General features: G+C 38.5%; 1 protein-coding gene across 1 annotated transcript; it reads left to right on the forward strand.

Annotated features, from left to right (window-relative positions):
• The first annotated feature begins 172 nt into the window (after positions 1-172).
• Positions 173-27,387, forward strand: LOC124124540 (F-box only protein 6-like). The gene is made up of 6 exons (XM_048402282.1): positions 173-247; positions 16,988-17,267; positions 23,096-23,197; positions 24,247-24,385; positions 25,158-25,290; positions 26,468-27,387. The coding sequence occupies exons 2-6, from the start codon at positions 17,000-17,002 to the stop codon at positions 26,603-26,605; spliced, it is 780 nt and encodes a 259-aa protein (XP_048258239.1). The 5' UTR covers positions 173-247; positions 16,988-16,999; the 3' UTR covers positions 26,606-27,387.
• The last annotated feature ends 604 nt before the right edge of the window (positions 27,388-27,991 follow it).

Raw genomic sequence — 27,991 nt, forward strand, 5'->3', positions numbered from 1 at the left:
TACCTGTCTATGTTTATGTGAAATTGCCTGTAGAAGTCACCTGACGCTGAACCGGCTTTTCTTCTTAATCATTGATTCTATTATGATACTCTTCTTTGAGCCCTGTATTTATTGATTCGTGTTTCTAGGAAATCTAATTCTATATCTCAGGGAAAATACAATATGCATACCGTGTATAGGCTTTGGGTTTAACAGCGTGAAGAACAGTTAGAAGTCTATATTTCACTGAAACATTTGTACAGGACAGGTGAGTAATTATTTCTGTACTTGGCATGGTAAGGTAATGGCAATGTGTCTCAATGTAATCGGCCAAATACTATCAAATGTAGTATCAAATTATATCAAGAATCATTCTTTCAGTTACCTGTTTGAGATGCACCTGGTTATAATGCTTAGATCATTTAGTGGCTCGGTTGATGGAATGCCAATTCATTGTAGATACTCAGTGTAATTAATCAACAACACTGGGAACTTAAATATGTATTTTGTGGAAGCAGAAAGTGTTCGCTGCGTTCGCATCTCATCCTACATATATGGATAAGAGTTACAGAACAGTCTCATGAAATAAAAATGCATCATATCTAGTACAAGATGAATCTTGAATGAATTGGATATACAAATGCCAACTTCGAGATAAAGTTTCACATTTCTATAGTGATGTCAAAGTTGGGCCCAAGTACAAGTTACAAAATAACGCTATGTATTTTTATCTCGAATTCGAGATAAGCGGTCAAACAGGAGAATAGGTTCGAGATATTGATGATAATGATAAGTCCATTGTTTAGGCGCTATTTTCCATCCACTGTTGTTGCTCAAAACTTGTCTAGATATGTCTTGAGTTTTGGCTTGAAAACAGAAAGGGGTGGAGTGTCTTCAGATCAATCATCAAAGGATTCCATAGGAATGGGGCACAGTGTGAGAAAGATCTTTGTCCAAAGGACTTGAGGTTGACATTTGAAATAGAAAGAAGCATCTTTTCCCTCGTCTGTAACTGAGTGGGTTAAAATTTAATGTCGCATCAACATTATTCCAGCCATATAGCGACCAGACCAAGTTAATATATTAACAAGTCATTCATTTATGCAAAGTAATATTTAAAAACAAGTTATGAAACATATTTGAGCATAACAATATCATTCTTTACAGTTTAAAACAGCATCAGGCCAAGTAACCAAAGCTAGGCCACCTCGCTGGGGATCATTGGGACTGCACGATACATAGCAGGAATTACGTCATCACTTTAGCCACTGGTGGTTGTGCACAATGCTAGCCAATATTAAAAAATAATCAGCAATGAGTTGGCTTAAAAACACTGGTGGGTGATAGTTACATCCATTATGATATGATTATGTGTCACACAGGGGGACAATAATTCTACGATGCTTTAACCTCCTGGACAGAGCTTTCAATAAAGTCAGTTGATAATAGCATCACACCAAATTTAAAAAACAAGCATTTAATTATTCACATACATATTTAAATTATAGAGGGCTATGCCCATTTAGATCGCCCTTGGTGATACAGGGCTGAGGGAGCTGGTCAAACAAATTTTGAAGATCAGACTGCTGAATGGAGGTAGACAGGGAAATGTACAAGGAGGAAAGTGTGAAGGTTATGTGCAAAGAAAGTCGAACTGCAACAGCTTGAAGGTTGCTTTTAAGAGAGACTGGGCTATGGATGACACCCTGCCTTACCAAAATAGAAGCACCACCAGTGGCTTTATCGCCTGGAGGTGAAAATAAATGATAAGAATTGTACTGACGAAGATCAAATTTATTGGTATTTTTCAGATATGTCTCTTGTAAACTAAAAGCTGATGGTTGGAAATCTTGTGATAATAATTGTAGATCACTAAAATTGTTCCTAAGTCCTCTGCAATTCCATTGTATTAAATTAAGAGACCTGCTCATGGAGGTTCAACCAGGGTACGTGAGCGTGTAGAAGCGCCATTCTCATGCACTGAGTGAGAAGGAGTGACCTCCATGTCAAGGGTTTCAAACAAATTTTGAACCGTCACAGGAGTTTCTTCCAAAGGAGAGGTGAGTTGAGTAGTATAGGTAATGATGGTTCTGCCGCAACTCCACTGGAGCCGGATTTATATACCTATATTGCTACTACAGGGGGAATTTTTTATGCAAAAATAATGATGCGATTCAACGATACTCATGAGATTAAGTTAAATTGACTCTAGCTCACCACTACCTGGAGTCAATCAATGCTTCTATGATATACATTTTTATATGCAATGGGGGTTCTGGACCACTTCCACTGGAGCAAGATATATATACCTATACCACCACTACAGAGGGAATTGTTTATGTAAAAATGACGATACGATTCAACGATAGTCATGAGATTAAACTAAATTGTAATGAAAATATTCTCTATTATTTTTACTAATACGTATACCATTATTTCTAATGAAGTGATATTCAACATTTTTACTCAGTTCATTGTTCATTTTACTAGGAGACCAGAATATATACTCTTCTTGGTAATTGGTAAGAAACAATTGATGACCGTATTTAGTTGGTTTTACATTACTGATATTATATATACCTTGTGGTAATTCTCTCCATTTGATAATTTTGTCCTTGAGCATAAATTCCATTATTATATATTTATGTAAGCATTCTTCTAAATGTGATCTTATGATAGTAAGCAATCTATTTTTAATCTCCAACCAGTTCTTTGGTTTTGGCATGGAATAATTGACGCACTTGTTGTCTCCCCTGTTCTGTTAACTTTTTTTTCTCGTCTTCGCTAATACCAATTTTACCAAATCTCCTTCTTCATTGCATTGTATTTGGTGAGTTCCGACAACACTAAACGAAACTCCTCCTCAGATAGCTTACAATTGTTGTTGAAATATGATCCACAATGCTGTTCAACTTTGCTTTGGCGAGTATCCAAATATTATCGTGTTTTAATGCTTTCTTTTGCAACTTACGAGAAATGAATTTTATCACTATTCCTGCCAGTCCTGAGACTCCGGCAGCTATTTCCATGCCAAGTACGATAGGCGCGGCGATTATAGTTGATAATAGACCAACACCGGCTACACCGAGTCCCATGCCAGCTGTCACAAGTGCAGTGTCAACTCCATCCAGAGCATTCACGGCTCTGCGACACTTTTTATACAAGTCTAAACTCCCTCTCCTTCTCTATTCGATGTTTTATGTCGCTTATTTGATGTAATCGAAATCCATCAACAGTATCCATCTTTTCAAATGCCTCATCGAGCGCCGGATATAAACTCATAGTGTATATTACGGTCATATAATAGTCTTTAATTGGTCTTGCTTAAATGTTTTGAGAGTACACATCAACCTTATCAAATGAATATTATACGGGTGATGCTCCAATCTGAATAATACTGCAACGTTGACGTTGGTGTTTCTTTAGCCATTTAATCGATAGACCTGGTAATATTTCGAAGGCATCTTCGTGTGCATCTCCGAACAAAATTAGGTATTGCACTCAAGTGCAGTTTAATATCATTGGATTCAGTAACCAAATTTAATCTAACATTTTGGACTGCCGGACGACTATATAACATATGACCTGGGTTTTCAGGTAGGGGGGTGACTTACACACTTTTTCGTTTTGATGGGATATAAGCCACGAGTACGATGCCACTATTGATTATCTTAGTTAAATTATGTGCCTTACCCATCATCACATACGGTGGGGTAATGACGATATTCAGTAGCCACTCGATGTTTGCTTCGACCACAGTCCATTTATTATCACCGTTGAGAATAAGATTGTAAAAAGTGTTTTTATGGAGACTACTAATGTCGACATCACTTAAATCCTCATGATTACCTGTGAATGTAACTTCTTTCCGCTTGTATATATTATCTTGTAAGTGTAAAGCGTATAACTTGCCATCGGTACCGGGTTTACCGAATCCTTCTGTGGGTCCGAGATCGGAAAGCGCAATTGTATTACATTGCCTGAGCGTTCCAGGGCCTGGTGAATCAACCATTATTTATAATATGGAGTGTGACACTTAAGTATCCTATACGTACAGGTTGGCGTTTTACATCTAATACAGAAATTTTGAGGACTGAAATAATACCACGCTTTAATTTTTTATATTGTAATGTTGAGAAAGAGTCTGTTCTACCGCTATTGTATTCATCTTTCACTGGAATAGATCTGAGTAGAGTTGAAGGACTTTCTAGTTGAATATTATCCGTCGTGCTTATTTGATCAAGATGGATGTACAACTCTTTATAGGGAACTAAATCGGGTAATGTATCTCCATCAAATGTTGACTTGATTAATGTTATATCTCCGATTGCAAATCCAAGTGTAATTGGTGAGTTCTCGTAAAGCTTTACATCCTTTTCTCCAGCGCTTAAAATCAGTATCCCATTCGACTCATTTTGTTTGAGACTATTTCCATAAGAACTTACATCACAGATAGCGACTTCAAGTTGTCCATCCGAGTTATCGATATAATGAAGCAGTTGAATAGACTGACCATTTGTTATTCCCAGGAGTAACATACATATTAAATATACAATGATACTATATCATAACTTAAATATGAAATCAACTTATATTACTAATTAATCGATTTTAGTAAGTGCCTCTGGTGCTAATTTTTTTGTTAAATTCCCTGATATCTTTGAAAAATACAGGGTAACGGCAACTAGCGATAAAATGGTGCACGATTGGTTTCACAATCCGATGCAATTTTGGCAGAATGAGTTAAACTTTGTCATATGGTGTGCAACAACAGGATGAGGTGTATCTCTTTATGCCCCAGGATTTGAACTAAATAAGTCTGTTTTTATCATTTCACGTGTACTATCAGATTAGACGTATACTTAAAGAAATTAGTGGAATTCATCAAATAATCCATACAATAGGTTCGCGTATGAACGTATTTGTCAGAAATTTAATATTTCTACGGGTAAGGATTGGCGTATTAAAGGAATTAACCATGGTCTAGGTGTTCCGTACAGCGGACAAAAAACTGTTGAAGAAAACAATGATTTAGTTAAAAAAAACTCATCAACCATTCGATCCATTTAAGTTGTTACAGAAAAACAATCTTTTTGTAAGATTGCATAATCTTAATCATATGAGTTTTAAGGGTAGTTTGGCTTATATTGTTACAAAATGTGTACAATTGAACAATACCCCAAATGCTTGGAATGAATTTCTAAATGATAAAACAGAAAATAATTTTACTAACCAAGGAGTTGTAAGAGTTAATGAATCAATAAGAACTTATGTATGGGCAATTTTCGGTGCACAATCGCAAACACGAACGTCCATAATTGGTTCTGGGACGGCACTCGATGCACAAAAACAGTTTGTTGCAAACGTAGAGGATGCTATTAATTCACCAGTTTACATACCATCTTCTATAAAACGTTATCAAGATGTATTACAGTACGCTCAATCCAAAGTAGACTACGTTTATGCGCCGGGACTATACATGTCTCCGAGTAATATGGAACTTAAGATCAGTCAAGTGATGGGCTATAATAATAAAATTGTTATTGCTACCGATCAACAAAAAGCAGCTATAAATTCAGATATTAATACCGAATTAATAACGCAAAGAACCACAGGCGAAACGGGAATAGTCAAGCGACAGTTATCTACTAACGCTCAAACATCTACGAACGCACAACCACAAGAACTACCGCATATTGTAGCTAAAAATCAACAACATATCGATGAAAAAACAGCGCTTGTGGTAGGTGGGGTCGCGGCTGGTTTACTCATGATTTGGTTAAATAGTCTTTAGCGAATACGTACAACAGCCCTGCAATTGCTATGATCAGTGCCCACAAGTTTTGACTAAGCCAAGTGGTGGTCTTAGCTAATAAATTCAAGAGCCAGGAAACTATACTCCCTATTATACCGGGAAGTGCAGACGCGGCTTTCCCAGCGAGCTCTCCCAGTGCTGAACCTAATGCTTTTAAATGCTTTTTTTCCACTCTTTTATACCATCCGACCTAGGCGGTGTGGGAGGTGTGGGTGGTCCACTGCCACCGGTTAACGTGAGAGTCAAAGTCGATATAATAAATCCCAATGGAGTTAAAATACTGGCAATGGTTATTCCCTGTTCTCTAAACAATGTTTTGATTTTATCGGCCAGTGTAGTGTCATCGTTGAGGACTTGATCGATAGTTTCTCGAATTCGACTGATTTGTGAACGAAGTGACTTTCTATTACTGGAAGCGGCCTTGAGGCGGGCCGATCTTTCATCTTCTAAGTTATGCAATCTTTCTGCAACGCGACGTCTACTGAATTCATCGCCCGCCTGTTCAAATTTTGTTTTCTCATAAGCTATATGCTTGTCGATTTCGGATAGCTTGGCTATATTATTGAGGAGTTCTCCCCGCATTGTTTGCATTGCCTTGTCAAGACCTCGTAATTCCCTAATACTGAACTCCGAGGATGGTACCTGTAACGTGGAATTATCGTAGTAGGTATCCAAGATTTCTCCGAGTCCGTCCGAGGCCACCTTCTAGCTTTCTTCCAAATTATCTATGTTATCGAGTTCAGTACGCACAGTCCGAAGAACCTTTGTAGTCTTCGCGGAAAGTTTTTCTCGTCGTGAGTAGTCTACAAAACCTAATTCATCACGAACAGTGCTGATGCCGTGTTTAGCGGCTATCCTAGGCAAGGCTAGGTGCTAACGAGTACAAGAATTCATAAGATCAATATCTGGAGAGCCACGCAGTCGCAATAGTCCTTACTATCTTATTCAAACTTTGAATAGTCACGACCAATTGGGGTTTCTTTAAAGGTATCGTAATAATCATTAACGGTTGATTGTAAAAGTTCATCATTAAGATTCATGCCACCAAAGCTGGTTTCATCAGTACCCTCTTCGATTGTACTAGTATCAGTTATGTTATCTAGATTAAAATCATCCATTTTTATATTAAACATAAGGTTACATAATTTCAATATAACAATGTCTTCGCAATACGGACACAAGTTAAACCCACAACGTAGACTTAGAGATCCATTAGGGGTCAAAGAAATTCGTCAGTCTGTAATTATAACTAATAACCCGAGTAGCATTGATCAGAATCAAACGCTTCTGGTTCACTTTCCTAATCTCGGCGCACACGATGTGTTAGTTCCGGGAACTGTCCGACTAGCATTTACGATTAATTTGACTTCTAACGATGTTAACAGGGAGCCCGTTCAGAACATAGGTCGCGATTAAAATTAGCGGTAATGAGGTTTTGAGTATCAACGATAGCGATGTATACTATTGTTACATGGATCTCTGGAGAACGGATAAAGAGCAGGAAAGCTTACAGTACCAAGGTATTTGTGATCGGAGTACATTGAGACTGCGTGTGGGTGCCGAAAATGGTGATAATACCATCGTAAAAGATCTTGCTGTTGCTGATGCATTAGGTAACCGATTCTATATTCCGCTAGTCTTTGAATTCCTAGATTCCCACATGCCCTTTTATCAAGCATCCCTAGGCGATAGGTTAGAATACAAACTCACTTTTAATGACTACGGCAGAGTAATCAGAGCTGCTGAAGATGCTAGCTATTCCATTGAGTATGATATGATAACAGATCCCGAATTAGCCAGACAAATTCGTAACCAGTATACGGGAAGTTTAGCCATTTTGTACGATCGCGTGCTTCGACATCGAAAGATCACAAGGAACAAAAAAGATATGACGTGGAATATCAATCTAAACGTCCCCATGAGGTCGTTGAATGGTATTTTAATGTTGTTCGAGGACCCCTCCGATGCATAAAAGAAATACCGAGAAGTTCTACAATCCCAAGATTACAAAAGTAGAATTGACTATCAAGGGCATTCCTAATCAACTATATAGTCAAGGAATGCTAGCGTATCAACAATGGGATGAGATTAAAAAACTCCCTTCTATAAAACGAAGCCCAGAATTAACGCGGTCGTGAAAGATCTGTCTCTCGGGGGTGTTACGATGGGTGAATACCTCACAACGAAGTACGCGCTATGGCTCGACATGCGAACAACGGACGATGACCAACTACACGGCAGTGGGAGGAGAATAGAAAATGCTAGCGAGGGTGTCACTATACAGATTACGAAGCTCCAGGAATCAGCTGGTAAATTAAACATATATTTGTACGTGATTATGGATGCGCAACTTAATATACAGAAGGGAAGATTCGTGCAAGCAATCTATTAATAATCTTTTACCTAAAGAACCACATTGCGCTATCATATGCGGGTAAACGGGTTGTGGAAAAACAGCTTTTATTTTACATATTTAAAAAAAGTCATTATAAGGACGTTTGCGATCATATTATTATTCTGTGCCCGACTATAAGCGTTAATAAAACATACCTATCGAGAGATTGGGTAATGAATGACGATGGGGTACATCCGGGCAATCGTTTACAAGACTTTTTACCAGTATGTCACGAAAAATACAAAGGAGAATCAACCCTTTTCGTAATAGACGACTGCAGCGCGAGTAAAGAACTCACCAAAAACAAAGATATGCTTTCATATTAAGCATTCTCCGAACGGCATACTCAGCATAACATTTGGGTACTTACTCAAAAATACAACTCTGTCCTGAAAGATCTCAGAGAGCAGACCAAATCGGTAGCCCTGTTTCATTGCAAAGACCGAGATTCATTCGATGAATGTCTACGTGAAAATGATGTTATTTATACCAAGCTCGAACGAGATAAAGTCAGAAAACTGTTAGCAGCAACTGAGCACTGTAAACTTGTATTAAAAACCGATCAACCAGCTGCTTATACAATTGCTTAGCAAAATGTAGTCAAATTATAGCAAAAATATGGCAAATATGGCAAATATAGCAAAAAGATAGCAAAATGTGGTAAAATTATAGCAATTTGTGGCAAAATTATAGCAAATATGGCAAAATTATAGCAAATATGCAAAATTATAGCAAAATGTCGCAAAATTATAGCAAATATGGCAAAAAGATAGCAAAATTATAGCAAAATTATAGTAAAAATATGATAAATTGAACATTAGCAGTTAATATGACATAATGTGGTTTGAAATCCTCATTCTTTCGCAACAGTTTATTATTACGGGATGTATTGGATATGTCATATTGTATTATGTTAGACTTAAATATCTCCTTAGGTATTACATTATGGAATGCGACGAACTCATCTAACAAATGCTCAAAGAATCTGATTAACATGCAGAAGAACCTATGACAGATAAATCTTTAGATAAACATAGAGAAAGACTCACCGCTTTGGTAGCCGGTGGAAAATGGTCCCAATATTTTGGGGAAGATTATACCATCGAAAAAATTGATAACATGACCGACGAAGAAATTAAAAAAACTGTACGCGCATTACGAGTCTAGACTGGGAGCTACCATGACTAAAACGATAGGGTCGGCTATGTTACAACTATACACAGTCGTAGCTAGTACGTTTCTCCCTATCCCGGCAGAACATTGCATGTATTTATGCGAATCTCTCGAGAAAGACCCATTCATCGAACACCCTATAAGCTCAGTGAGCTGTGAGTTTTATCATAGATACAGAATGTTCTTAGCTCCACTCACCACAGCTTTAATAACGGCTAGGTATTGTCAATTTAAACATACATCCCCACTTAATAATAATGGAGACTCAACAAGTGACACCACCACAGATTGTGAACGAGGAAATAATAACCCTGATTGCACAACAGATAGTGAATGAGGAAATACCAGCAATACAAGAACAAGCCAGAGTGATGCGGGGAAAAAACTTGGCTGGTAGAATGGGCGGTCAAGCGCGGAAAGCGAAACTAATGAATAATTCAAATATTGATCCGATTAAAACTTGGGCACTGGTAGGAGTTATTGCTATAGCGGCTGTATGGTTGTTTTATAAGACCAGAGAAGAGAAAACATCACCCCCGATGTCACAACAAGTTCAATTAGAGGTTAGCCCTCATATAATGCTATAAGAAGCATGACTACTCCAGTTACAGACGGTAAAATGTTGGTAAACGCAATGTATCATTCAGGGGTGGTCAGCGGGTTGGGTATTCGCTATGCCTGTATGGCTAAAATGATTACTAAAGCCACACCTCCCAAGCTAGATTTTTATGGTTATGATATCGATATGGCCATTCTCGATATTGGATTGGCTATGGCAACAAAAGATATGCTCATCAAACAAGGGCTTATCCCGGAAGACATAATGAAGTAATTAAACATTTGAATATTTTATATTATTGAACATTTGAATATTTTATATTCATATAAACATGGCAACAATTGCGATGATGGTCAGTGGATGTATTGTTAATGCTCTAGTTTTTTCAGGCAGTAATTTTTTAGTTTCTAGTATGAGAGGTTCAGAGAGTAAACGACATAATAAAGCATTAGAACAACTCGAAGCAGCCTAGTCACAATGGGCCCGGCAGAGAATAGAAAGATTAGATTTTATTAATGAAGAACTGCGTAGACAGGGACATTCAATTCAAACGTTTAAGGATGTCGAATCTGTCATGCACGAATACTTCCTCGTTTATGGGAAAATACTTGACCCAATGCCAAAACCAACAATGAGTCAGTTTTATACACCGTCAGAGGAACAAAAAGACCGTGAGGTAGCATTCATGCTAATGGGGTTGACTGCTGTATTGATTTTAGGTTACACAATAACTACGCATAAACCATGACCTAGTTAGGGCGGCCGAAGGGTCACTCTAACTGCTAATCAATAAATAGCCATGCCTCACCAGTAGAGGTGTGATTTACCTTTTAGACAAATGATACGATATGTGTATAACCGAATCTGTGCAAATATACAATCATGGGGAAATCGATTCAATGTCAGCAGCCATCTGTGGGTATTTACTTATTATACGCTTATACGCTTATAACATAAGAAAGGGTTTTAAAAATTACGTTTGTTCTGTATGTGGGATTGGAGTCAAATATAACAGTTTATGTAAGAGTCACCATGCTGATAAGGTCAGGAAGCAGATTATTTACACTAGGAAGAGAGATTACATCAATGAGAGGAATAGGTTGGGGAGAATACGTATCTATATATGAAAAAATAACCATTTAGACAAATGAATCATTTTGTATATACCATGGTCACAATGGTTTTTGTCAGAGACTTGAAGGCTATGGCAAAACAACGTGGTCTACATGGATATTCTCGAATGAGAAAAGCTGAATTGATCGATTTACTCGGTTTGGAATACAACAAACCCCAGACTGTTAGAGAACTCAAAGCTCAAGCAAAAAACAGTGGGCTGAGAGGTTATTCTCGAATGAGAAGAGCTGAATTGATCGCTTTACTAGATAATGATAATAAACAACATGACGATGTTGATAATAAATCAGTTGACGATGTTGATAAAAAACAACAAGAATTAAAATTTGTACCCACATCCGCCAGCGTTGGTAAATATCTAAGAGGTTGGAAGATGGATATTAATTCCAACATGGATGTTAATGATATTAAGCCCATCATATCGAGCAAAATTAACGAGGAGTTAGATGATTTACATAGTATAAAATACCAGCTGACAATTAAAATGTCATTGAGTAAAAGTAACACAGACGATAGCACTGAATATACCGAATCATATTTCCGAAGCAATCAAGAAGTTATAACCGAATCCGATACTATAAACGCATCATTAAATACATCAATTCAGAGGAAACAGGAAATTTTAGAACGCTGGACTAATAGAGGTTCGGGTTGGGGTGTGGATAAAATCAATAGTTTATATTTAGATATAGCAAATTATATGCCCTTCAAGGTGGATCTTATATAGATTTACCCCTGTATTATAAGAAGAAAAAAGACATAATTAATGCAAAAAATAAATCCGATGACTGTTTAAGAATGATGATAAGATCTGCATTGTTCCCTGTAGATTCTAAAATTGCAAATAGACCTTCAAGCTATCCCCAAAACGATGGACTCAACTTCGATGGTAAAGACGAACCTATACCAATATCACAAATTGATAAGGTGGAAAAGCAAAATAATTTAGCTATAAATGTTTTCGTACATTCTTCTGAAGGAATTGTTGTACACAGGATAAGCTCCGCTCCGGGAACATATTCCAAGAATCAATTCATTTCTAATCGAAAAAGATGGTAAATATCAATATACATGGATAAAGAGTTTAAGCAGACTATTATACGATCAAACAAAACATGCTAGAAAGAAATATTTCTGCGAAAGATGCCTACATGGGTACAGCAGACAAGATTTATTAGAAGTGCATAAAGAAGACTGTAGAGGTGTTGGACAGACTGCTATCAGGATCGATATGACAAAAGAGGAAAAAATATATTAAAATTTGAACATTATTGTAATCAAATGCCAGTACCGTACGTAATTTACGCCGACTTCGAAGCGCTTATCAAACCCATAGAAAATACTGAACACAATAATCAAGATACGTACAAAACTCGGGGAGCTGCACATAGCGAGTGTAACTTGAAACTAAAAACGAATTCTCAAACAATACCCATCCCCATTGTGTTTCACAACCTTAGAGGATACGATTCTCATCTCATTATGCAAGCTATCTCAAAGACAGATAGTGGCTTAACGTACATTCCTAACAATATGGAAAAATACATATCATTCTCGTTGACTAAAACTATACATTATACGTACAAGGATGGGAAAGCCAGAATAAAGCAAAGTAATGGGCTTAGATTCATAGACTCCGTACAGTTTCTGTTATCTTCCCTGGACAATTTAGCTAATGCGAACAATCCCGATGACTTTGTGATAACAAATCAATATACCGATAGGTTAACTCGTCATTTGTTGCTGAGAAAAGGTGTATATCTTTACGAATATATGGATGATTGGTCTAGATTCGATGAAACTAAATTACCACCCCTTGAATCATTCTATAGTAACTTAACAGAATCTAAAATAACAGATGCCGATTATGAACACGCTCTGACGGTGTGGGATAAATTAAGTTGTAAGAATTTAGGTGATTATCACGATCTGTACTTAAAAAACGATGTACTGTTACTCATCGATATATTCGAGATATTTAGAAAGACATGTTTAAAACAATACGACTTGGACCCGGCATGGTACTTTTCCAGTCCCAGACTATCGTGGGATGCATTGTTGAAGAAGACCGTCATAGAACTAAAACTACTCACAGATTACCATATGCACTTGTTTATTGAGAAAGGATTAAGAGGTGGTATATCGATGGTAGCGAAAAGGTATTCTAAGGCTAATAATAAATTAGTGGAAGGATATGATCCGAGTAAACCCGACACGCACATATTATATCTCGACGCCAACAATTTGTACGGATGGGCTATGAGTCAACCTTTACCCACGTGTGGTTTTGAGTGGGTTGATGATATCGAAGTGAATAATATCCATAATATCAATGCGAATAATGTGAATAAAGGGTACATACTAGAAGTTGACTTGGAATATCAAAATTCGTTACATAAAGACCATAACAGTTATCCGCTAGCTCCCGAAAGATTAATGGTTAATAAAGATTGGATGTCGGAATATCAACACTCCTTGATGGGTAATACAAGGTTAGCTAACGTAGAAAAACTCGTACCAAATCTGATGGATAAGACAAAATATATAGTTCACTACAGAAATCTCCAGTTATATCTATCGTTAGGTATTAAACTAATGAAAATACACAGAGTTCTAAAGTTTGATCAAAGCCCTTGGATGGAGCCCTATATAAGGTTGAACACAGATTTAAGAAAGATAGCTACCAGCGATTTCGAACTCAGTATTTGGTAAAACTATGGAGAATCTAAGGAAGAGTGTTGATGTTAAATTGGTCAGATCTAATGAGGAAGAAAGACTCAGGAAACTTATAGCCAGTCCGGCTTTTAGCAGAAGCAAGATATTCGATAACGACTTAGCCGCGTTGCATATGCAGAAGAGTAATATAAAATTCAACAGACCGGTGTACGTCGGTATGAGTATTCTCGACTTGTCAAAACACTTAATGTATGACTTTTATTACAACGAACTTAAGAAGCAATACGGCGATAGATGCGAGGTGTTATATACCCACACAGATTCTTTGTTGATGGAAATACAAACCGAGGATGTGTATAATGATATGGCAGAAAAAATAGATATGTACGAAACGAGCGATTACCCAAAAGATAATCCACTGCACAGCGTAGTAAATAAAAAGGTGTTAGGTAAGATGAAGGATGAATGTGCTGGTATTCCTGTAGCAGAGTATGTTGGATTAAGACCTAAGATGTATTCTATAAAAAAGTCTGATAATAGAGAGATAAGAAAAGCTAAGGGTGTTAAGAAGTATGTGGTAAAAAAGCATGTCAAACACGAACAGCATAAAGAAGCATTATTCAACGGTAGAACATTCAAACATGAGATGAACACTTTAAGAAGTTACAATCATAGGATATATGGATTAAGAATGAACAAGACATCATTATCCCCCTTACATACAAAGAGATGGATTGATAAGAATGGTGTAACTACCTATGCTTATGGTTACTTAGGGCGGTAATACTGTACCGTTGGGAACTATGAACAACTCTTCTCATACAAATGCCCTGCCGGTCCATCTTTAAGATAATAAAGAATAGGTTCTCCTTCTTTCATAACCAATCAACTTATGTTATATGTCTTGCGCGACGTAGGCCTCCTTCGAGTTCACCTGGCTGGTATAAATATCTTACCCTTACTCTATCCGGAAGTTTTTGTTCTTTGCCTCTCCTCGGTGATGAAGATTCGGAAGTCACGGATTTCATTTTTATCGCATCGGATGGTTTCTTCCTGATTAATCTCGTTACTTCATTATTCAGCGCTGATACAACAGCTGATAATCGTGTCACCCATTCGGTTGATCTCAATCGCTCGGATTTCATTTCGATCCCATACTGATAGCCAAACAAACGTTCCGCTAATGTCCTTTTAAATCTTTCGATGATAGCTTGACTACGGTTGGGCCTCTTTTTCACCATGCCTGATTTCGACATCGTGCTCTGTTAACAGCTTAGTTATTGATCCCATAAACTCGCGACCGGGATCTACTTGGAATAGCTTAGGCCATTTTAGTGGTCCACGTTTATATATGCGACTCAGTGCATTAGCTACTTCTGTTGAATCTTTCGAAGTTAATGGCTCAGCCTCTTTGTATCAACTAGCCACATCCACTACGGTTAAAGCGTATTTATACGTTTTGCGTCTTACCTTATCGTGGGGAAGAAACAAGAGGTCAGCCTGATGAACTTCATTCGTTCCTTCTTCCTCGGTATATAACGCGGTGCTGGTAAGTATATTTGCCACATCGCTTGTTTCTTTAACCAATTCCGCAATCCTTGGCCACATCTTTAGATACCTTAGCCGCGGTGGCTAATTTTTTTTTTGGCTCCTATACCTTTCCAATATCCTCGTGGACTATAGTAAACTTTATCCATTATTAATTAATATTGATGTTTCTTTTAATACGACTTATGACTATCGTTGAATCGTATCATCATTTATACATAAAAAATTCCCTCTGTAGTAGCAGTATAGGTATATAAATCTGGCTCCAGTGGAGTTGCGGCAGAACCCCCATTACATATAAAAAAATATATCATAGAGGCATTGATTGACTCCAGGTGGTGGTGGTCCAGAGTCAATGTAACTTAATCTCATGACTATCGTTGAATCGCGTCATCATTTGTGCATAAAAAATTCCCCCTGTAGTAGCAATATAGGTATATAAATCCGGCTCCAGTGGAGTTGCGGCAGAACCATCATTACCTATACTACTGAGGTGAAATGCTGATTAATGTCGCGTCCAAGATTATTGCACTTATATAGCGACGTGCATGTACATATGCATGTGTATGTTTGTGTGACTGCTTGTACTAGGCCGGACTGATGCCGATTTATAGTACTAGCTCACTGAGATACCATGCCTCAGTTTAACATGAATACCCCACTCAGACACAGTATACTGACTCCGAGCAGACCAGTCCTTGTTTCAGCCCCTTAATGCCGAGCGCTAGAGAGGGTAACAACAGGTACCAATCAGACCTTATGTTTCGCTACCGCTAAACAAAGATCTGAAGACATCCCAATAGGGGTCACGTCAGAACGACCTTTCATCCAAACAATCAGAGCGTCGCTTACCAGATTATGAAAGTGACAGTCGGAATGTGATTTCTAATCATGCAACCTCGAAAACTTTAACATGGGGTATTCCGAACGATAGTTACGGGTTTAACGACTGAATCCTTAAAATCTAGACCATCTATAAACCATTCCAGAATGTTTTTTGTTCAGGTTTCAAATTTGTAAGATGGTACCTGTTGTTACCCTGTCTGACGCTCGGCATTAAGGGACTAAAACAAGGACTGGTCGGCTCGGAGTCAGTATATTGTGTCCGAGTGGGGTATTCTTGTTAAACTGCGGCATGGCATCCCAGTGAGCTAGCACTATAAATCGACGTTAAACCCCATTTCACCTCACCTCACCTTCATGTCATCTTCCTATGTTTCGTTGCGTTTTGTACTGGAAACCACCAAGTGAGCAATCCGCTGGTTATAGCGGAGTTATCTCCCTTGCTACAGTAAACGCGGCAGGACGGGCTTTAGTAATCATATATATCCTCAACGTGTGTAACAAAACGTCAATCGTCGACGCACGGTGTCGCTGTGTAATGTGTCGCTGGTGTGTCCCCATGGTCTGTCGAGCGGTTTTCGCAGCAGTAACAAAGCGATCTTTAAGATGCTGTCGCACAATCTGACGATCCTGGGATCGGGTGGTCAGGCACGCTGACTTGGTTGATGCATCTCATCGATCCCATTTGCGTGGATCGATGCTCATGGTATTAATCAGTGGATTGTCTGGTCCAGGCCAGACCTCCGTCATATAGCTGTAATATTGCTGAGTGCGGCGTTAAACAACACGCAAACAAACAAACAATTCACTGGTATGTAGGTTGTTCTTTAGTCAAGTTACGGACACGCATCTATATTTTTTCCAGGTTTTGAGAAACATGTTGTTATGGCACTGCGTGATGTATGAGATCCCAGAGAACCTGATGATAGATATACTCCTACAAGTTCCAGCCAAAGATATTGTACAGAACTGCGTGCTTGTATCTAAAGAGATGAAGGATATCAGCGACAAGACCGCACTGTGGAAGAGAAAATGTAAACTGGAAGGGAAGTATATTCCTAGTTTTGTGAAGAAAGAAGATTTTAAAAAGATGTATTTCTTTAATCCCTACACAAGAAATCTGATCAAGAATCCATGTGCACAGGGTAGGATCATTTATATGCACAGTGAATAATGCTATGCTTCTGAGCAGTTTGTGAAATATCCAAATGTTTCATTGGCATAGGCGATTATCATGATCTTACGTGTGATGTATATTGAATTTGTCTCTGAGCAATTTGTTAAAAATGAAATGTCAAAATGTTTAATTGACATGCGTTTTCTTGTCCAGACATAACCGTTAACAACGCGCTCTTGTTTACTCACTATGAACCCGTGAAGATCGGGGGTAGAATAGGTCTTCAGCAACCCATGCTTGCTGTAAAAGGTGACTATCCTTGTCGTAAGAGGCGACTAACGGGATCGGGTGGTCAGGATCGCTTATTTGGTTGATGCATGTCATCGATCCCAATTACGTGGATCGATGCTCATGGTATTAATCACTGGATTGTCTGGTCCATACTCGATTATTTACAGACCGCCGTCATATAGCTGGAATATTGTTGAGTGCGTCCTTAAACAACAAACCAACAACAACACTCACGTATGTCTCATCCGGGGTAGAATAGGTCTTCAACAACCCATGCTTGTCGTAAAATACTGCTCTGCTCGTTAAAAAAGGCGACTAATGGGATCGGGTGGTCAGGCTCATTGACTTGGTTGATGCATGTCATTGTATCCTAATTGCACGGATCGATGCTCGTGATGTCAATCACAGGATTGTCTGGTCCAGACTCGATAATTTAAAGACCGCCGTCATATAGCTGTAATATTTGTGCGGCGTTAAATCACGTATATGTGAAAGCCACTGTGTATAGGAAATGGTTTGCTCACTTGTTCTGAAAGTTCAAGTTGAGCTTATGTTTACCTCTTCTCTTCGTTGGAAAGTTTGTAAAAAAGTAGGGGAAATTGGTGGCTGTGTACACAACAAACCTGTGGTCAAGACTGACCGAGGTAGGTTAATGCTGTTTTATTGCACATCAGAGAACAGAACCAGTCAACCTCCAGTTCTCCCCCTTTCAAACTGCCTGGACATTTGGCCATAATGTGTTCAAGACACAAAAATCGTTTACAGAACTGAAAATTAATTATTTTCTAAAGTAGACACAATTTATGGATAACAACTTAAGACAGTCTTGCTAGACAACGGTTTGAGGATCTATACCGAAACGTCGCTTTTTACAGTATTAAAGCAGACACTGTACCCGACTTGAAAAAAAATAGACCGCTTTCGAAAAGTGAAAAGAAACAACGTAAAAAAGAAGCAAGGGCCCTTAAACCTGTTGAGGTGCCTTTGCCCTTGATTGTTCCTCTGGAGGTTCATAACCCTTTTGAACCTCTGGATATGGAGGTTGCTCCATCGCTGCCATTACAGCATAGAGGGCCTTCCCCCCGCTCACGATCTCCAATTGAGCCCCCATGATTTGTTCTCCCAGTTTAATCCAATGGAATTGTAGAGGACTTCTGACCAATTTTAACGACCTTCAGCTATTAATTCAGGATTTAAAACCATCAGCATTTTGTCTTCAAGAAACTTTCCTCAAATCAACAGATAATTTTAATTTAAGACAGTATGATTCCTACCATTGCTTTTCTCCTCCGGGTGATAAAGCTACTGGAGGATCTTCTGTTATGGTGAGGCAGGGCGTCATTCATAGTCCTGTTCCTCTGAATACTCCTCTTCAGGCTGTTGCAGTCCGTGTCACGTTGAATGTTGTATTTACATTGTGTTCTTTATACATTCCACCTTCTTATTCTCTGCCACAGTCCGATCTTCAGGCACTTTATGACCAACTCCCTAAACCCTGTGTTCTCATGGGAGATTTGAATGGCCATAACCCACTTTGGGGTAGTACTGACAGCAATACAAAGGGTAAATTACTTGAGGAATTTTTCTTAAATAATGATTTATGCATTTTTAATGACGGTTCAACCACTTATCTACATCCAGCAACTGGTACTTACTCTTGTCTGGATTTATCAGTTGTAGATTCTAACTTACTAAGTGAATTTGAATGGTCAGTCCACGATGACCTCTGTGGAAGTGACCATTTTCCAACCATTTTAGAATCTGTGACTCCATCTGATGTTCCCCCATCTTCACGTTGGAATTTTACTTGTTTTTCTAACAAACTAAACCCTGACGTATTTCTTGACGTTCCCGACTCTATACAACTGTTCTCCGATGAACTCACTAAAATAGCTGATGAATGTATTCCGAAGTCCTCCTCAAATCCTCACATACGTAAACCATGGTTCAACATTGATTGCAAACAAGCTAGGAAGGCACGGAAAAAGGCTGAAAAATATTTCCGACGCCATCCACTGGTCAATAATCTCAATAAATTTAAAATTGTAAATGCTAAAACCCGGCGCACTTTCAAACAAAACAAACGTCAATCTTGGCAAAATTATGTATCCAAGATAAATTCACGGACGCCAATGTCCAAGGTATGGAACATGATTCAGAAAATAAAAGGTAAGGGTTCTAAGTCAAGCATCCACCATCTCAAAGATCGGGATCAATTATTAACTGATACATCAGATATTGCAAATAAACTTGGTGAAACTCTGGCTCAACATTCTTCCTCGTCTAATTATGTCCCTCAATTTCAAAAATTCAAAAAGCTGCAGGAAAAGAAACCTTTACATTTTAATTCAGATAACGGGGAAGATTACAATGAAGTCTTTTCCATTCATGAGCTCAATACAGCACTTGGACAGGCTCATGACACTGCTGCAGGGTTTGATACTATCCATTATCAACTGTTAAAACATTTACCGCAATCCTGTTTAGAAACCCTTTTGATATTATTTGATACAATCTGGACGTCAGGAGAATTTCCTTCTTCGTGGCGTGAAGCTATCATTGTTCCAATACCTAAACCTGGACGTGACCATACAGTTCCTTCCAATTATCGACCCATTTCATTGACTAGCTGCGTTTGCAAAACCATGGAACGCATGGTCAATAATAGATTAACATGGTACTTGGAATCCAATAACTTAATCACAAATATTCAATGTGGCTTCCGTAAAAATCGCAGTACCATTGACCATTTAGTTCGATTGGAGTCATTCGTTAAGAATGCCCTTATAAACAAACAACATGCAGTGTCTATCTTTTTCGATCTAGAAAAAGCATATGACACTACATGGAAGTACGGTATTTTAAAAGATTTACATGATTTTGGATTGCGAGGCCGTTTGCCTCAATTTATATCCAAGTTTTTAACTGACAGGCAATTTCAAGTCCGCGTGGGTTCCACCCTGTCTGATCATTATAATCAGGATCAGGGTGTACCACAAGGCAGTATTTTGTCTGTCACTTTGTTTAGTATTAAAATCAACAGTTTAGCTAAGGTTTTAAACGATTCAATTGATGGATCGTTGTTTGTGGATGACTTTAATGTTTCTTGCCGTGGTAGGAACATGCATACGATTGAGAGGCAAATGCAACTGTGTTTAAATAAAATCCAAAAATGGTGTTTAGAAAATGGCTTTAAATTTTCCAAATCTAAAACTAACTGTATTCACTTTTGCAGAAAATATAAACCTCACAAAGACCCTGAACTAATATTAGATAACACCCCCATTAAAGTTGTAAAAGAAGCGAAGTTTTTGGGTATAATTTTCGATCATCATTTAACCTTTTTACCTCATATCAAATACTTAAAGAACACATGTCTGAAAGCCCTAGATTTGTTAAAAGTTGTCTCTAATTCCAAGTGGGGAGGGGATCAGAAAACCCTCCTCCAGCTATACCGAGCTCTCATACGCTCTAAACTTGATTATGGCTCCATCATTTATGGTGGGGCTTGTAAGAGCAATTTAAAATTATTGGACACCATTCATCACCAAGGCCTGAGACTTTGTCTTGGAGCCTTCCGAACTTCACCTATTCACAGTTTGTATGTGGAGGCTGATGAGCCATCCCTTCAACACCAACGCATTAAATTATCTTTACAGTATATATCTAAATTACGTTCTACTGAATACAATCCAGCATATGACTGTGTTTTTAATCCTCTGTACAAAAATCTATACAATAAAAAGCCATCTCTTATTCCACCCCTTGGAATAAGGATACAATCTGTTGTTTCTGCTGCCCAAATCAATCTTGAAACCATAGCCCCCACTCGGCTGTTCATTTCTCCACCATGGCAGTTAGTGAAGCCCGAGGTAGACCTAACATTAAGTAAACTAAAGAAATCCGACACAAATCAATTAATTTATCAACAGCAATATAATGAATTACGAAGCACGTATGATACTCATAAATCTATATTTACAGATGGATCCAAGGATGGTGATGCTGTTGCCAGCGCCACCGTCATTGGATCCAGAACTATCTCAACCAGATTACCAGATAACTGTTCTATCTTCACAGCAGAAGCAAATGCTATTTTAACGGCTCTAATATACATCAACAGCCAAACTAAACATAAACAGTTCATTATTTTTTCAGACTCTCTTTCTTGCATTCAAGCTATTAAAAACATGTCTTCCACGCATCCACTTTTAATGGAAATTGTTGAATTGTTTAATGAGCTTGCTACTGGCCAATGCGACATCATTTTCTGTTGGTTACCAAGCCATGTTGGAATCACTGGTAATACAATGGCCGATGCTGCAGCTAAAGCAGCACTCAACAAATCTGTGACACCACTTCTGCTTCCATACAGCGATTATAAACCTGTAATAAGAAACTACATCAGAGATATAATGCAGCAGAAGTGGGACACCCAAGTAGGTATTAATAAATTACATGCTATAAAACCAACCATCGGTTACACCTACTTGGGTTGTCAGTCCAGATTTGAAGAGGTCATTGTACGACGATGTCGCATTGGCCACAGCAGGTATACAAATGAATATTTACTTAAAGGTGAGGATCCTCCATTTTGTATCCCTTGTGATGAAAGAATCACAGTCAAGCATGTCCTGCTTGACTGTGTTGATTTTTCCATCACAAGGGATAATTTTTTCAAATCATCATCGCTTAAGGATCTTTTTACCAATATTAGTCCTCATTTAATTATTGCATTTTTAAAAGAAATTGAACTGATAAATAAATTTTGATGTACATATTTGTTTCTTAATTTGATAGTGTCTAATTGTGAACTGAGATTGTTCCTGGCTGTGCCCTTGACGGGGGTTAAAGTACTGTAAAATTATTGTCCCCCTGAGAGGGCATAGTAAGTCCATATCATTCGAAGTCTGTTATTCCTATCATAGTTTTAATCGTAGAATATATGTTCTTTTAAATACAGCTGAATTCCCTAATCGTCGCCAACAACTGAAGGGATGATGTAAATCCTGCTGGGGTCCATGCAGGTAGCAAAGGTACTGTAAGTCCCCATGGTCCCCAGTATGGTGATCTACCTTCAGTTGCTGGCGATCTATAGCCCATTTTATAATGTATTGTCCTGTCTAGTGATGTATTTTTATGGTTCCCTGCTAGTTTTAAATAATAATCTGTGATAAGTCTAGTTATTTTACTGTCCCTTGTCGACAGGTTTTTATGGTTTACATGTATTTATTATATATAACTTTTGAAAGTCACGATATGGCTGAAATATTGCCGATGTGACTTAAAATCTTAACTCACTCACTCACTCACTCACTACAGTATTAAAGAAGTTGTTATCCATAAATTGTGTCTATTTTGTCATCCGTCAACTTCTATGTCATGCCTATCAATGAATTTAATAATTTTTCTTACTTGAATTTTAAAAAGAAGTCGAATAACACGATAACATTTTGTTTCGTTTAAAACAGCTGACTGATTTCAAAGTCACAAGGTTTAGATTGAGTGAGTTTTCCTTCGCATTTTACCATGTTTGAAGTTCCCGTGTATCTTTGATTGCTATAGAGGGATTACAACACTGGCAAGTGATGCAAACTGGAGGTGATAACTTCATAGTGGAGGAAGAACATCATGGATCTCAGGATGTAACTCAAGATATGGTTCAAGGTAAACTCTCTTCTGTGAGTGAGCGATGTGGGTTTAATGAACTGTATTTCACAGGGTGTTAAATTCATGTGTGATGAAAAGTAGTGCATCTTCCAGAGGCAAGGTAGTTAACTGATTATATAACTCGAGTTTGCCGAACTAGGCTGGAATTAAGGGGGTTATGTTTTGGCTGGACTAACGAGTCCGGTTTGCAAACTGCCGTGCAGATTTCGGTCGATTGTAGGTTTTGCAAAACATGTCTATGGTCAACATGCCGTCAACAGGCATTTTCCAAATCTTTTCATGTCTTTTAATCAAGGTGCTCACGTGATGGTATGCATTTCGCAAAATAAGGCCCGTTTTATTTCTTGATTATCGATCAGATCGTCTTCTCTAGGCGCCGCCATTTTCTTTGAAGCAAATGCAAGTGATATTAGAGGTGGAATCTGATTGGTCAGTAGGAGGGACATAGACAGGGCAGAGCTCGTAATAGCCACTGGTGGCGCTACGATTGAGCCCAGAAATTTCACCCCAGATCAGCAAGGGCTGAAACTGGACCTATACAATCGGGAAGATGAAAGTAGTGTTGAAACATTACTTCCAGTACCGTACATGCTATGGGTGCTTAGAAAATTGACATGGAAAATCAGACACAAGTTAAATTCAGACATCGAGAAAAGGAGGACAAACGTGGGTAAAAATATAACTTCTATGGTAATAATTACAAAGCAATTATGTACCACTTTGACAATGCTATTTCTTCTGTAAAAAATGTAAAATACACAAAACTACAGACTGTCACGTAAATGTTGTGGCTAAGTAAGTGGGTCGGGGATGCTAGTGAGTGAGTATGGTTTTACGCCGTTTTTAGCAATATTCCAGCAATATCACGGCAGGGGACACCAGAAATGGGCTGCACACATTGTACCCATGTCGGGAATCGAACCCGGGTCTTCAGCGTGACGAGCGAACGATTTGACCACTAGGCTACCCGACCGCCCCCTCGGGGATGCTAAATACAGCTAGTATGCTAATCTGTTCTGGTCCATCACTTTTGTTTAATTCTTCAGAGTGGCCAGATCGGAATATAAACAATTGGGCCACGTCGTATGAGCATTGTGAGAAAATGCAGAGAATTAACCTAGGGGAGGAGGGCGTGGTCGCTGAAGTGTTGGACACGAACAAACCACCCATCTACATCTCCGAGTGGTAGGTTGAGAGCATTTTGTTTTTGTTGATGGAGTAACAGACCGGAGCCAAAACCTTTGCAAACACTAAGTTAAAGATAAACATTGTCCAAAGTTTTGTTTTTGTCAAATCGTAAAGTTTATAAAACATTAAGGTATTGAAAGTTATGTGTTTTTAAGTTCACCTGTATTTTCATATCAGAACACTCTTTACGAAATACTTGGCATAAACATTTGTTACCATAACAATGAAATACTATTACCATGATTAAAATGATAACGTAGAGTCCTCTCATATCAAACAGATCCCCTTAGAATTGGTTAGAATTGATCTTCGGCCACCCATGCTTGTCGTAAGAAATATGTTCGTTTTGCAACACAGGTTGGTTTGCTTGGTTGGTTGGTTGTTTAACGCCGCACTCAGCAAGATTACAGCTATATGACGGCGGTCTGTAAATAATCGAGTCTGGACCAGACAATCCAGTGATTAATATCATGAGCATGGGTCCACGTAATTGGGATCGATGACATGCATCAACCAAGTCAGCGAGCCTGACCACCCGATCCCGTTAGTCGCCTTTTACGACAAGCATAGTCGCCTTTTACGGCAAGCATGGGTTGATGAAGACCTATTCTACCCCGGGTCTGCAACACAGGTATGTGTTGGTATTGGTACATAAACTACAGCAACATGAGTATATCTGACACCAAAGTTATGTATTTAGTATAGTATTGACACTAACCTGATTAATATTACTTTATGAACAGAGGCCCTGATTATCTATTTATTAAAGGTACGCTGCACGACATGACTGCGCATGTCACTATGAGCTGGAGGTGAAGCTGTTGTCTGGTGACGAGCAAGAGCTGGACAGATTCAGCTTTGAGGTTAATGTCCCACAGTGGAAATCAGGAGAGTGGACTAAGGTAGTTCCCATGGCAACTTAGCTGTGTAGAGTTGAATCCCTTGAGGTAGCCAGGATCTTATGAGTTTGGGTTGAAATGTCAGATTCACGGTATTCTTCGTTTGTCAGCATGTTCGTTTCCTCAACAAAATTGGAAACGTCTAAGAACAGCATATCTTTGACCATGAAGCTTTCATGCTGTGAAGATGAAACACTATCCCAAGCTGCGCGGGATGTTATAACATTTGTCACTTTTGTGAAGCACACGTGTGGTGATAATGGGCCAAGGAGTATAATCCAGCTCTATCTTGGATGTTTGTTTGTTTGTTTGTTGTTTAACGCCGCACTCAGCACTATTACAGCTATATGACGGCGGTCTGTTAAATATTCGAGTCTGGACCAGACAATCCAGTGATTGACATCATGAGCATCGATCCACGCAATTGGGATCGATGACATGTATCAACCAAGTCAGCGAGCCTGACCACCCGATCCCGTTAGTCGCCTTTTACGACAAGCATAGTCGCCTTGTACGGCAAGTATGGGTTGCTGAAGACCTATTTTACCTTGGAATCTTCACGGGTCCTATCTTGGATGTGAATTCACATTCGGCACCACCACAGGGCGTCATTCTGCCTTCCAAATATCAGTGCCTAACACCACAGGGCCCCATTTTCCCTAGATATGCACTAAGGCTGCAAATGTATTTTGATATTTATATCCGATCTAGATCTTTGGTATTTACTTATTTATAATGCACACTTTTCCCTCTGATAACGAGTACTGTCTACAGAGGTTCGCATATTATACACACAGAGTAAAAACAAAATAAATCTTATTGTCAGAACTAATTATTAATGTTATTTACAGGAACCATCATCAGATCACTGTTGACACCTTGAAATGAATCTGAGTCGTCAGAAAATGAATACATATATAACGAAATGCCATCATGTGACATCATCATAAGTCAAAGTCCAAGTTCTTGTTAATTGACTATATATTTGACAACACTATATTTTGCGAACTTTGGCTCTTACTTTTTTCATACATAAAATATAACTGGTAATTTACCACAATTCTACACAATAACAAGATATCATATTTTGTACGTGTTACAATACCTGTTTTAGAATTGAAAAAATAATTCTGTTTTAATAGGATATATTCAAACAAATGATCGCTGTTTTGTTTTTCAGGTGGAGCATGTGTTTACAGACTATGAGGCTGGCGTTAGGTTCATTGAATTCCGACATCTTGGGGTTGATAGGCAGTTTTGGGCCGGACATTACGGACCAAAGTTTACTCTCTCAACTGTGAAATTTATGTTTGACTAATGCAAAATAGTGAATGTCAGACTCTGTATTTTCAGAATTAAGCTGAGAGAGCAATATCGACTGGTCGCCATAGCAACCGTTAGTTATCATGGTAACCACAAACATGTGATATTTGGAGATGGAGGTGAATACATGTATCTAACTGATATCCCTGAATAATCTATCGTCAAAATATTATCTGTAAGAATAAAAGACACTTCAGGAAGTGAAATTTGATTAATAGAAGCTCGCCTATTGTATGTTATTTGAGAAGCTTGACATAAGGTGAAGGTGGTAGTGGTTTGATTTGTTGAAAATTTGTGTAATTACTGTATTGCTTAAAGTGCAGGTATCATGGAAAATAGTAATAGAGTTTTCTTACATCCTTATGTAGGTAGTATGCAGTACTATAGGATGGCCGAGATAAAAGTGTGAATACCAAACCTTAGTGAGTGAGTGAGGTTTTACACCGCTTTTAGCAATATTCCAGCAATATCACGGCGGGGGACACCAGAAATGGGCTTCACACATTGTACCCATGTCAGAAATCGAACCCGGGTCTTCGGCGTGACGAGCGAACGCTTTAACCACTAGGCTACCCGAGCGCCCCACCAAACCTTAGTTGTTGCGCTTAGTTAAAAGGACATATTTCGATGTCCGTGTTTGTCAGAACCAAAACGAATCTTAATTAGCACGGATGGCTTGCCTCCAAGCTGATTAGGTATTAGAATTGTAGGGAGACCTGTATGAATAAAATACAGGTATGGATTCCATATTTGTCAAGAGGAGTGAGTGAGTGAGTATGGTTTTACGCCGCTTTTAGCAATATTCCAGCAATATCACGGCGGGGGACACCAGAAATGAGGTTCACACATTGTACGCATGTCGGGAATCGAACCCGGGTCTTCGGCGTGACGAGCGAACGCTACCTTTGTACCCGACCGCCCGTTTGTCAAGAGTATGGCTGGTGGGGACGTGTCAAGTAGCCTTGATTTAACGTGAATCAAATTATTCAATCCCAAGAATAATTGAGTTCATGTGTATATAGGAGAATGTCAATGTGTTAAAAACGGTGAGGAAAAGGTTTGCTTGAACGGAGACTTGCCTGCTTGAGTGCAAACAAAGGGGTGGGTTTGTTGTGCGATCAAGCGTGTAATTTTGGAGGTAGCTTGTGCGATGTCTAATTTTGGGGGTAATTCCTCCAATACGACCATATATGGAACCTCTTTGTATAAAGGCTCCTCCTCCGATGTATTTGCATTTCAGCCTTTGAAATTGACAGACAAGACAGAAATGCAAATAAACTATATTTACGAAATCTGAACTGTTTTGGAAGCTAGCATCTAACTTGTTGTTGTGGTTCACTTGTCAGTGTTAACAAACATTTGTATAAAACGATAATCAAAT

The sequence above is a fragment of the Haliotis rufescens genome, unplaced genomic scaffold, assembly GCF_023055435.1.
Source record: "Haliotis rufescens isolate VD_foot unplaced genomic scaffold, xgHalRufe1.0.p SCAF_25, whole genome shotgun sequence".
NCBI classification, from domain to species: Eukaryota; Metazoa; Mollusca; class Gastropoda; order Lepetellida; family Haliotidae; genus Haliotis; species Haliotis rufescens.